This window comes from Pristis pectinata, chromosome 4 (assembly GCF_009764475.1).
Source record: "Pristis pectinata isolate sPriPec2 chromosome 4, sPriPec2.1.pri, whole genome shotgun sequence".
Taxonomy (NCBI): domain Eukaryota; kingdom Metazoa; phylum Chordata; class Chondrichthyes; order Rhinopristiformes; family Pristidae; genus Pristis; species Pristis pectinata.
Genome location: NC_067408.1, coordinates 113,232,440 through 113,244,544, shown reverse-complemented (window position 1 = coordinate 113,244,544; position 12,105 = coordinate 113,232,440). Strand labels below are relative to the sequence as shown.

At 46.0% G+C, this 12,105-nt stretch overlaps 1 protein-coding gene across 1 annotated transcript in view; it reads right to left on the bottom strand.

Annotated features, from left to right (window-relative positions):
* LOC127569694 (transmembrane protease serine 3-like) overlaps nt 1-11,513 on the bottom strand; it is a 56,919-nt gene extending 45,406 nt beyond the window's left edge. Inside the window, exons 1-3 of the mRNA XM_052014494.1 lie at nt 11,305-11,513; nt 10,307-10,538; nt 5,124-5,274 (exon numbers count right to left, since the gene is read on the bottom strand). Coding sequence (XP_051870454.1) covers nt 5,124-5,274; nt 10,307-10,538; nt 11,305-11,513 — 592 coding nt within the window. The remainder of the gene's footprint in view (nt 1-5,123; nt 5,275-10,306; nt 10,539-11,304) is intronic.
* Nucleotides 11,514-12,105: the final 592 nt, after the last annotated feature.

Below are 12,105 nucleotides of genomic sequence, written 5' to 3'. Positions count from 1 at the left end.
TTGGGAATCAGTCCAATGAAGTTTTGGTGCACTCCCTCCCTTACAAGAATATCCTTCCTTTGGTAAGGAAAGCAGATTTATACACAATATTCCAGGAGCAACCTCCACAGGACGCTATATAATTGCAGTTAGGTTCTCCACCTTGTACACTTCCCCTTTGCAATAAAAACCATGAATCATGTACCTTACTAGCTGCTTGGTATACCTAGTAATTAACTTCCAGTGATCTGTCCAGAACTAGAGGGCACAGATTTAAGGTGAGAGGGGAGAGATTTAAAGGGGATATGATGGGCAACTTTTTCATGCAAAGGGAGGTGGGTGTGTGGAACGAGCTGCCAGAGGAAGCAGTGGATGTGGGTACCATTATAACATTTAAAAGAAATTTGCACAGGTAGATGGATAGGAAAGGTTTCGAGGGATATGGGCCAAATTCGGCAAGTGGGACTAGCTCAGGTAGGCAACTTGGTCAGCATGGATGAGTTGGGCTGAAAGGCTTGTTTTGTGCTGTATAACTCCATGACTATGAGACTGGATGATCAAGAGGTATGGGGTTGATGGAGAGGAATAGTGCTGAGCCCTGACCTCATTGAACAGCAGAGCAGGTGACTAACTGAACGGCCTCCTCTTGCTTCTATTTCTGAAGTTCTCACAGAATTATAGTGGAAGCAAATCATCCTGTTTAAGAAAGCACTCCAAAAGTTTAGACTCAGCTCTTAGGACTGAACCTGAAACCTAATGTCTTTATGGAGATAGCAGGCTTCAATACTCTTAAATGCTACTCGAATCTCCAAATGTAGATTAACATGCTACAATACTGATATCACCACAGTCAGTTAGAGGACACAGCTCCACCTCTCCGTCCTATGCCCAGCCCTGGGAAGACTAAAAATGTTAAACAGGGATTTGAAACCATATATGGAGAGATGTGACATTTAAATACCTAAAGGCATACATTTTATACAGCTAGGGTAAAGAGAGTGTACTTACCACCCACAGTAATGGCTACTATAACTAACACAGTGCTGATTGCCACTCCAGCCATAACTAATATCAGAAACTTCCTGGAGGTGAAAATGTGGCACTTTGAAGTGGTTCTGTCCTGTTTTCCTAAACAAAATTGGAAACAGATTCCTTTACTCAATCAGAATGGTTCAAATATTGTGGGGATATGTTGATACCTACCTATCCAATTGACGGTAACTTTGGGATTTCCACAAGAACGTGGGAGACCTGAAATTTCAGTCGGGTGAACCACTGATTATTTCAGGAATGTGCTCTGATGTTGGAGTCCTAGTGGGTTCTGGTGATGGAATGTGAATTTGTCAGATTCTCTGGCATTCACATTCCTGCCCCAATAATATGCCTGCTTTGACTTTGCAAAGGAAGACTCAGCCATTCATTTGAATGGAGAAGACCAGCTGCAAAGAACACTGATAATTTTTAGTTAATGTACACCTTCAGTTATTTTATTTCATTTAAAAATTTCAGTGATTTTATGTGTTGATTTCTATATGTTTTGACTGATTTAGGCAGGAGATGTGGCTTAGCGTCACATTATAGTTTTTTCCGCTGTTTCATGGGTGGAGCTTGTCCTGGGACCCTCACATCCCACCTCTGGTGAGACAGGTTCTGCACAGAAGGACCTGCAGATGTGCATAATGCATTGCCGTCGGGGTCAACCAACTCAGGACTGTGTTGGCGCTTGAGACCCAGAGTTTTTATAAGATAAGACATCTTTATTAGTCTCATGTACATCGAAACACACAGTAAAATGCATCTTTTGCGTAAAGTGTTCTGGGGTCAGCCCGCAAGTGTCACCACACTTCCGGTGCCAACATAGCATGCCCACAACTTCCTAACTCGTACGTCTTTGGAATGTGGGAGGAAACTGGAGCACCCGGAGGAAACCCACACAGACACGGGGAGAACGTACAAACTCCTTACAGACAGTTGCCGGAATTGGACCCGGGTTGCTGGCGCTGTAATAGCGTTACGCTGACCGCTACACTACCGTGTGCAGACAGAGATCAACTTGTTGGCTGGAAATTCCGGAGTGTTACTGAATCATATTTGACTACTACCTACTTAGACCTCTGAGCGAGGTTGACCCCTGTGTTTCTTAGTTTCTTGGTTTAATTATAGACAATGGAAGAGTTGAGGCTGAATAGGAATTGGAAGTGATTTAACACTGAAAAGTTAGCCCAAAAACATACCTGAACCGTGAGATAGATCCAAACTTGATAGTCCTGATCTCCTGCTTGCAGAATGTAAGAACTATACCTAAAGCACAATCTTCTTCACAAGGATCATAAAGAGTAGTTATCTGGACCTGGTATATAATAAAACCTTAGTTTCCATAGCACGGATACAGCAATACCGCACAGATACAGGTCCTTCGGCCCAACCACTCCATGCTGACCACGGTGCCCACCCAGGTAGTCCCAATTTCCTGCATTTGGCCCATATCCCACTAAGCCCCACCCCTCCATGTACCTACCCAAATGCTTCTTAAATGATACTATTGTACCTGCCTCACCCACTTCCTCTGGCAGCTCGTTCCATATACTCACCACCCACTGCTTGAAAAAATTGCCCCTCAGGGTCCATTTTAAATTTTTCCCCTCTAAACTTATGCCCCCTAGTTTTGGACTCCCCTACCCTGGGGAACAGACTGTTACCGTCCACCTTATCTGTGCCTCTCATAATTTTAAACACTTCTATAAGGTCGCCCCCTCATTCTCCTACGTTCCAAGGAATAAAGACCTAACCTGCCCAACCTCTCCCTGTAACTCAGGCCCTTCTAGTCCTGCCAACATCCTTGTAAATCTTTTCTGCACTATTTCCAGTTTAACCACATCTTTTCTACAACAGGGTTATTTAAACTGTACCCTGTACTCCAAGTGCGGCCTCACCAACAACTTATACAACTACAGCATAATGTCCCAACTCCTATACTCAATGCCAAATACTCATTTACCAAATCAGAATAGGCCATTTCGCCCATCTTGCCTATACTGATCAAAAGTAAAGCTACTTAGGCTCATTCCACTTCCCAACATCTGCTCCATAGCCAGATGTGGGTCATGGCTCTTCAAGACCATCAACCCCTTCTCACCTGGATCCACCTATCGCTTGCCAGCTCCTGCCCCTACTTTCCTCACCTTTTTATGCTGGCTCTCTCTCCTTTATCTCAATTCTGATGTAGGGTCTCAACTCAAAATGTTGCCTGTCTATTTCCCTCCACAGATGCTGCCCGACCCGCTGAGTTCCTCCAGTCACTTATATTTCTTTTGCTCCTGATTCCAGATGCAGTCTCTTGTGTCTCCTTACTACGTAGCTAATGGAAGAGCCCCTGTGATGCTTCTTCTTCCTATTGTCACATCATAATTACATCAATTAAATGAAAATCAAAAGCTGCAGACATTGGAAATCTGAAATAAAAGCAGAAATGTTGGAAACACTTAGCATCTATGGAGAGAGACATAAAGTTTCAGATCGAGGACCCTTCTCTTTCACTCTTCCCACAGATGCTGCCTGACTTGCCGAGTAGTTCAAGGATTTTCTGATGTTATAATTACATGAGGTTCCTACAGCTGACATTGATTTACGTATTAAAATTAAACTCCTCCCTCCAACAGCAAAAAAACTCCATGGAAATTGTATTTGATGAATTAGAAGGGAGAGTTGGGTAGTATGTTTAATAATAAAATTGTAGTCAAAGTATCGGTCCGATTTCACCTGGAAATGGGAAAAACTATCAATCCTTCATATAACAATATAGTCTGTGCTTAAAATCACCCAAAATATACAGCTAGTAGATAGTGAGAAACTTTTCCTCTTAGCTGGGGTGTAAGGTACAGGGTAGGAGAGATGTAAAGGGGATTTGAGAAGGAACTTGGCTGAAATATGGACCATACTGTGCATTGGGGTGTTGGAGGTAAAAAGAGTTCTTGAAATGGCATACCATAGAATATCATGGGCTGAGTGCTAAGAAATGGGATTGGTGAAGAGAGGTGCCTGATGGCTTGCATAGGCATGATGGGCCGAAGGGGCTTTTTCTGACTCACTGAATGTGTCAGAGGACATTAGTTGAACAGTGAATTTTCCAACTTCAGGTAACCCTTGCCTCTAGATCCCCCCCTTCTGATCCTTCTCTGTTCCCCTATTTTTGTCCCCTTTCTCACACTCTTCCACCCCCCCCCCCATCATCCATTTTTGTCCCCCTCCCCTCCTGGTTGCATCCACCCACTACCCACACATTTCACCCATTGGTTCTCCCTCACCTCCTTCCCCATCTGGTTCCGGTTCCATCTGCCATACACCTCTCCCTTAATGGTTCCCACTCTCACCTCCTTTACTTATCAAGAGTCCAGCACTGGTAGCCCTTTGTGTTCCTGCTCATCTCCCTCCAGCGGCCGTCTCCGCCCTCACCCTCCCCTCCCCTCCCCTCTCCTGACTCCATCTTCCTCTTTCTTTTTTGGTTGCCTCCATCCATCAGCCACCTGTCTCCCAATTTCACCCGTTTCTCTCCACTACCTGGCTCCACCTGTCCGTCATCCCTTAACTCTCGACCCACAGGTCATCTCTAGCTCCTGTCTCACCACAACCCATCTCCTCTTTATACCGGCCATCTCCTCTCTCAACTTAGTCCTGATGCAATGTTTCGACTTGAAACGTCGATGGTTCCTTTCCCCCCCACAGATGCTGCTCGACCTGCAGAGTTCCTCCAGCAGATTGTTTGTTGCTCTGGATTCCAGCATCTGCAGTCCCTTGCATCGACATTAGCTGTTGCTCTGAGAAGCGTAACGCTATTACAGAGCCAGTGACCCGGGTTCAATTTCGGCTGCTGTCTGTAAGGAGTTTGTACGTTCTCCCCTTGTCTGCGTGGGTTTCCTCCGGGTGCTCCGGTTTCCTCCCATATTCCAAAAAATGTAGGGGTTAGGAAGTTGTGGGCATGCTATGTTGGCGCCGGAAGCGTGGCGACACTTTCGGGCTGCCCCCAGGACACTCTACGCAAAAGATGCATTTCACTGTGTGTTTCGATGTACATGTGACTGATAAAGATATCTTAAGTTTCGATCTCACCGTAAATGTCACAGGACTAAACAAAGAAAGCATATTACCTGCCTCAACAGGCAAAACTTTTGCTTCGAGGATGTTAGGAACCCTCTGTGTGGTGTGGGGGAGCTCGATGGTGGGGAGCTCATCTTCTGTCACCGACACTATTTCAACCTTTGCGTCATCATCTGCATTCTTTGGTGTCTCAGAATGCACCTGGCCGTGAGATAGAAAACAAAATTATTGACATTGTCACAGCAGTACTGCTCAACAGGGTCATAGGGTCACAGAGCAATACAGCAGGGATACAGGCCCTTCGACCCAACCAGTTCATGCTGACCACGGTAACCACCCAGCTATCCCAATTTCCTGTGTTCTTCCCCGCCCCTCCATGTACCTATCCAAGTGCTTCTTAAACTATACTATTGTACCTGCCTCAACCACTTCCTCTGGCAGCTCGTTCTATATACTCATCACCTTCTGCGTGAAAGAGTTGCCCCTCAGATCCCTTTTAAATGTTTTCCCTCTCACCCTAAACCTATGCCACCTAGTTTTGGACCCCCTTGGGGAAAAGATTGTTACCATCCGCCTTATCTACGCCTTTCATAATTTTAAACATTTCTATAAGGTCGCCCCTCATTCTCCTACATTCCAAGGAATAAAGACCTAGCCTGGCCAACCTCTCCCTATAACTCGGGCCCTCTAGTCCTGGTGACATCCTCATAAATCTTTTCTGCACTCTTTCTAGTTTAACCACGTCTTTCCTATAACAGGGTAACTAAAACTGTACCCAGTGCAGCCTCACGAATGACTTGTACAACCATAGAACCATAGAACCATACAGCACAAAACGGGCCCTTCGGCTCACCATGTTGTGCCGTCCATCAGACCACCCTCACACTACCTAACCCCTTCCTCCCGCATATCCCTCTATCTCACGTTCCTCCATATGCCTATCCAACAAGCCCTTGAACCTGTTCAATGTATCTGCCTCCACCACCAACTGTAACATAATGTCCCAACTCCTGTACTCAGTGCCCTGACTGATGAAGGCCAAAGGGTATGGGGCTTCACTGACAAAAGGTGTGGAGGTGTAGTGATTCCTACTGGACAAGCATCAGCGACCTTGACCATTGATCCAGAGATGCCAGTTCAAATCCATTGTGGCCGCCAGGAAGTTTAAAATTAAGCAATTAAATAAACCTGGACTAGTTTTTAATAAAACTATTGTCAGTAATGATATTAAAGGGATCAACAAACAATCTGCTGGAGGAACTCAGTGGGTCGAGCAGCATCTGTGGGAGGGAAAGGAATTGTCGACGTTTTGGGTTGAAACCCTGCATTAGGTGTTTTACGTAGAACATAGAACACCACAGCACAGTACAGGCCCTTCGGCCCACGATGTTGTGCCGACATTTTCTCCTGCTCTAAGATTTATCTAACCCTTTCCTCCCACAGAGCCCTCCATTTCTCTATCATTCATGTGTCTATCTAAAAGTCTCTTAAATGTCCCTAATGTATCTGCCCCCACAACCTCTGCTGGTAGTGCGTTCCACGCACCCACCACTCTCTGTGTAAAAAACTTAACTCTGTCATCTCCCTTATACCTTCCTCCGATCACCTTAAAATGATGCCCCCTCGTGTTAGCCATTGTCGCACTGGGAAAAAGTCTCTGAATGTCCACTCGATCTATGCCTCTTATCATCTTGTACACCTCTGTCAAGTCACTTTTCATCCTCCTTCTCTCCAAAGAGAAAAGCCCCAGATCACTCAACTTATCCTCATCAGACATGCTCTCCAATCCAGACAGAATCCTGGTAAATCTCCTCTGCACCCTCTCTAAAGCTTCCACATCCTTCCTATAAAGATAAGATAAGATAAGATAAGATCAGATCAGATAAGATCAGATAAGATCTTTATTAGTCACATGTACATCGAAACGAGCTGCAACATCACTTCGCGGCTCTTGAACTCAATACCCCAACTAATGAAGGCCAACACACCATACACCTTCTTAACAACCCTATTGACCTGCACGGCAACCTTGAGGGATCTATGGATGTGGACCCCAAGATCCTTCTGTTCCTCCACACTGCTAAGAGTCCTGCCATTAACCTTGAATTCTGCCTTTTGTTATGTTTTTGGATGCAAGAGAAGGGGAAACCATATTGACCTCTGGCATTGACCTGTAAAATGGGCTCTTCTTAAAAGATTTTAAATCTCACGACAGTCTTCGGTCAATTGAGGAATATGGTGCTTGAAAATCAAACGCTCAGACCTGGCACATAGTTTACCAGGCAGTCTTACTGCATGCTCTCGAGCTAAACCAACATTGGTGCCCTCTCTCAGTCTAACATCCCCAACGATGAGGCCTTAATTACCATCAGCTCGGCCAAGTCTTTCACAGATTCTGCACCAGACTCCCAAAACAAACTCTCTATTCCAAGTTCTAGCAGGGGGAAAAATGCAAGGATGTGGCTCAAAGCCTTCTTCAAGAAATGCAACATCCCCACTGACTCCTGGCCCTTGACCGGTCAAACTGGAGGAGCCTTTGGGTTGGTATTGAGAACATTGAGCTGATGCATCGGGGACACTCAGAAGCCCAGTGTAAAGGCAGAAGGAGTGGACCACCTCACAAACTACCCACCCGTCCGCCCCCTCAGCCACCTCCTGCCCAACGTGTGGAAGCGTCTGCGGTTCCTACAATGGGCTCATCATCCACCTCAGAACCCACCGCACTGGCAAATCACCCTCAATCCCAACGGACTGCCTCAGAAGAAGATACTTGCGTGAGCTTGCTCAGCACACATAGACTGCTGTGTTTCCCAGAGTACTACTACAAATATGCTTTAGAAAATTCTTCATCAGTTGGAAAGCACCGGGAATTCCTGAGGTACTGCGCATAAAGACATCTTTCTTCTTTTAACAGTATAATCTAAGAGATCATGGAAAGTTTGGCCGATCTAGATACACAGCTGTCACACAAAGCATTGTCAAAACAAACGACTTTTTACAGTGCTAATTATTTCTTGCTAACTCACCTCCATGGAAGACATTTCTTACAAAGGTATTGAAACAAAGTCAGGGTGAATGCATGACTTAATCCAGGAGGAAACTGCAAGGACAGCTACTACTGCCTGTCGCTGCCTGGTAATCCCTGTGAGAGGAACTATGACAGTCAAGAGCCGGCAGGTGGTTCAGTTAGTGAATATCAGGTTTCTCCTCCACAGAACAGGTGGCTATAGAAACCAGGCATCACCACAGGACTCCTCATTATGATAAGAACCATGCGGTAAGCCAACACCACTTTGCAGTTGATACTTTAATATAACAAAAGGTGCACACCAGAATGCTTGTGTCAATGGTCCATGATGCACGTAGATGGTCCTGAAAGTTGTCCTTCCAATGCAACCGAATCTTTTCTGGAAATGTCAAGTTGAGATTATCAGAATCAGAATTAGATTTATAATCATTGACTTATATGATGTGAAATTTGTTGTTCTGCAGCAGCAGTACAGTGCAATGATATAAAATTACTATAAATTACAAAAATAAATAAATAGTGCAAACAAAAGTAATAACGAGGTAGTGTTCATGGGTTCATGGACCGTTCAGAAATCTGATGGCGGAGGGGAAGAAGCTGTTCCTGAATCGTTGAGTGTGAGTCTTCAGGCTCCTGTACCTCCTGCCTGATGGTAGTAACGAGAAGAGGGCATGTGCCAGGTGGTGAGGGTCCTTAGTGATAGGTGCCGCCTTCCTGAGGCACCGCCTCTTGAAGATGTCCTCAATGGTGGGGGAGGTTGTGCCCGTGATGGAGCTGGCTGAGTCTACAACCCTCTTCAGCCTCTTACAATCCTGAGCGTCTGAGCCTCCATATCAGTCAGAATGCTCTCCACCATACATTTATAGAAATTTGCAAGAGTCTTTGGTGATATACCAAGTCTCCTCAAACTCCCCGTGAAGTAGAGTCACTGGCGTGCCTTCCTATTGTCATGTGCACAAGTACGGTGAGGTACAGGTACAATGAAAAACTTGCTTGGAGCGGTATCACAGGCATGTAGATTCAGACAACACATGGAATATAAATTATGCAAGACAGTGAAGAGAAAAAGACTGTACAAAACAAGACATTAGTGCGAAAAAAAAACAGAGACAAGTCCATGGTAGTGCAAGAGGTGGTCCATAGTGTTCCATTGCTGAGGTAGGGTTAGGGTTCTGCAGGTCGGTTCAAGAACCTGATGGTTGTAGGAAAGTAGCTGTTCCTGAACCTGGTGGTGTGGGACTTCAGGCTTCTGTACCTCCTGCCTGACATGGGTATTACGTATGCATGGAGCAAGAACGACAACAGTGTGGTACAATAAATGCCTTTACAGATTCATATTAATCAAAATAAAGAAACTGAGCAACCTTCAGTTGTAGATCAACGAGAAGGTCGACGGAGACCTAAATGCACATGAGCCCCCGTAGTCCCGCGCCAAAAGTGATGTTCAGTGCGTAGGAGGGCGTTGTCGCTCTGCTGAGCGATCGACCGGCTGGTGCACGCCTGTGTACTTACCGCATTCACGCCATCGATCCTCTGGGTGATCAACCGACCAGCATGCACTTGTGTGCAGGTGCGCGCATGCCCATTCACTGTGTTTGTCGTGTTCTCCATACAGTTCGTCTGTATGGATCATCCCTCCCCCCCACCATAGAAGGGAACTGCAGGGGAAGAAAATAGGTTCGGTGAATATTGGGAAACGTTGAGAGGATTATTCCGCCTGGTATCAGTCGACCGGCTGACGGACCCTCATGGACCGCTGCAGGAGGGCAGCTCCTCTCTCTGATTAGCCGATGCCAAGGTCAGTGGGCTGCGAAGGTCCTCCTCTCTTGATGGAACATTCATTGGTTCATCTGCCTGAACAGTATCTTCATTGGAGAGGGAGTACGCGGCAGCCGCGGACACCTTGGGAGAATTCTGGGATCGGTGGGCCCCACCCCCAGGGGATCGCGTGTTTCGTGGACGGTGCTAATGGTATTTTGATTTGAAGTGGTGTTTTCCTGTATGTAGTTTGCATCTGCTGTAGTTATGCATCTATATAGTTCTTTTCCTTGTGATAGATGCTGCAGTTTTTGACTACGTATGTCTTTCTGTGGTGCTTTTAGGCGAATAAACTTTTGTATATTAAAAAGTGAAACAAAACAGTACCTTCGTCATTAGGGGACGTGTCCATGGTTTTGCAGGTCCTCTGTTGGTTCACTGGCGTACGTGATCCAAATGTCGCCTGACAATCCGTCCATCTGAAAGTTCAAGTTCTTCAATTTGACTGTTACAGTGTTGGGCGACGGCCGGTTGCCAGTTTTCTTCATGCACGAGTCGAGTGTAGACTTTGTCATCGGCACCAATTGTTCGCGACCTAGTGTGGGTACCATAGTTTTGTTTCATGGCCTCTTGTTTACTGCAAACTCGTCCTTGGACAGCCGGTTGCAGGAGTTCCAATCTGGTGCGTAAAGTGCGCTTGAACATTAAATCAGCGGGGGAGGTGCCTGTTCATTCATTTGGGGTGATTCGGTAATGGAATAGAAAACGGGTTAATTCCTCATCAAGTCACACGTGTTTGTTGAGAAAGGCCTCGTTTCACCGTTTGCACTGCTTGCTCAGCCAGGCCATTTGATGCTGAGTGATTATGGAGCCATTGTCAGCTGCCCAATACCATTCTTTTCTACAAACTGAAAGCCAATTGTGAAATTGTGATCCGACCATTTCCGGAATACCAAATAGCAAAGTCCAACTATAGTTTAGTTATAGTAGTTGTTGAGGAACACGACGTACAAGTAGGTAACGCCTCTGTCCACTTTGAATGGGCATCCACAATAACCAGAAACGTGTCCCCAGAACGGTCCAAAATAGTCGATGCGAATGCACTTCCAGGGAGAATCAGGCCGGGCTCATAGTTTAAAGGGGGCCTTTGGTGGTGCTTTTTGCGCCTTCTGACAAATAGGGCAGACGCGCACAGTATCCTCAATATCAGTGTCAATTTTTGGCCACCACACACAGCTTCTCGCAAGTGCCTTCATTCTGACCACCTCAGGGTGAGCGTCATGCAGATTGTGGAGTAAGCGTTTGCGGCCTTGAGGGGGAGCCACTGCCTGACTGCTCCATAATATGCGGCCATCCTGTAGGCTTAGTTCATGTTGGCGATTTGTGAATGGTTGAAATTGCGGTGAAGGGCTGGTGGGCCAGCCAACCTGTCGTGCTCTCTTTACCTGTGATAGGAGTGGATCATGGTCCTAATGAGGTGACTTTTGATTGGTGTTTCATCTGGGCTTTGTACTGGGTGAACAACCTCGAACGGAGGTGTGCCGGATGCCGTGCCCTCAACAATTGGAATCTGCTTAAGGCGTCGGCAACGACACTTTTGTTTCCGGGGGTATACTTCATTGTGTAGGAGTAAGCGGATAATGTTAATGCCCATCGTTGTATTCTCAGTGATGACATTTGTTGGATACCTCGTGCCTTCTCCATTAAACTTAGCAGAGGCTTATGATCTGTGTGGATTTCGAGAGGCCACCCAAGTATGTGTAAATGAAAGCTCTTGGTGCCAAACATAATAGCTAGGGCTCCTCAGTCGAGCCTTGAATAATTCATCTCCACCTGAGACATTGCCCTTGAAGCAAATGCAATAGGCACCTCTGTTCCGCAAGGCATTCGATGAGGGAGGACGGCCCCAACCCCACATGGCAAGGTGTCACATTTCATGACTATAGGTTTCTCTGGATCATGATGTACCAACACGGACAAAGAACTGAGGTCGGTTTTTATTTGTTCAAATGCCTGTTGCTCAACTCACGACCCTTCCCAGTGTTGATCCTTCTGAAGTAGTCGGTGTAGGGGGTCTAACACTGTAGCCGATTGATTTAAGAACTGACTAGTCCCAGAAACGAGCGTAACTGCGTCACGTTTTGTGGATGTGGAGCCTCTTTTAAGGCTTTGATTTTGTGCTCCTGTGGATGGACACCTGTTTAGTTGACTCTGAAGCCCAGGTAGTCAAATGAGTTGGCCAAAAA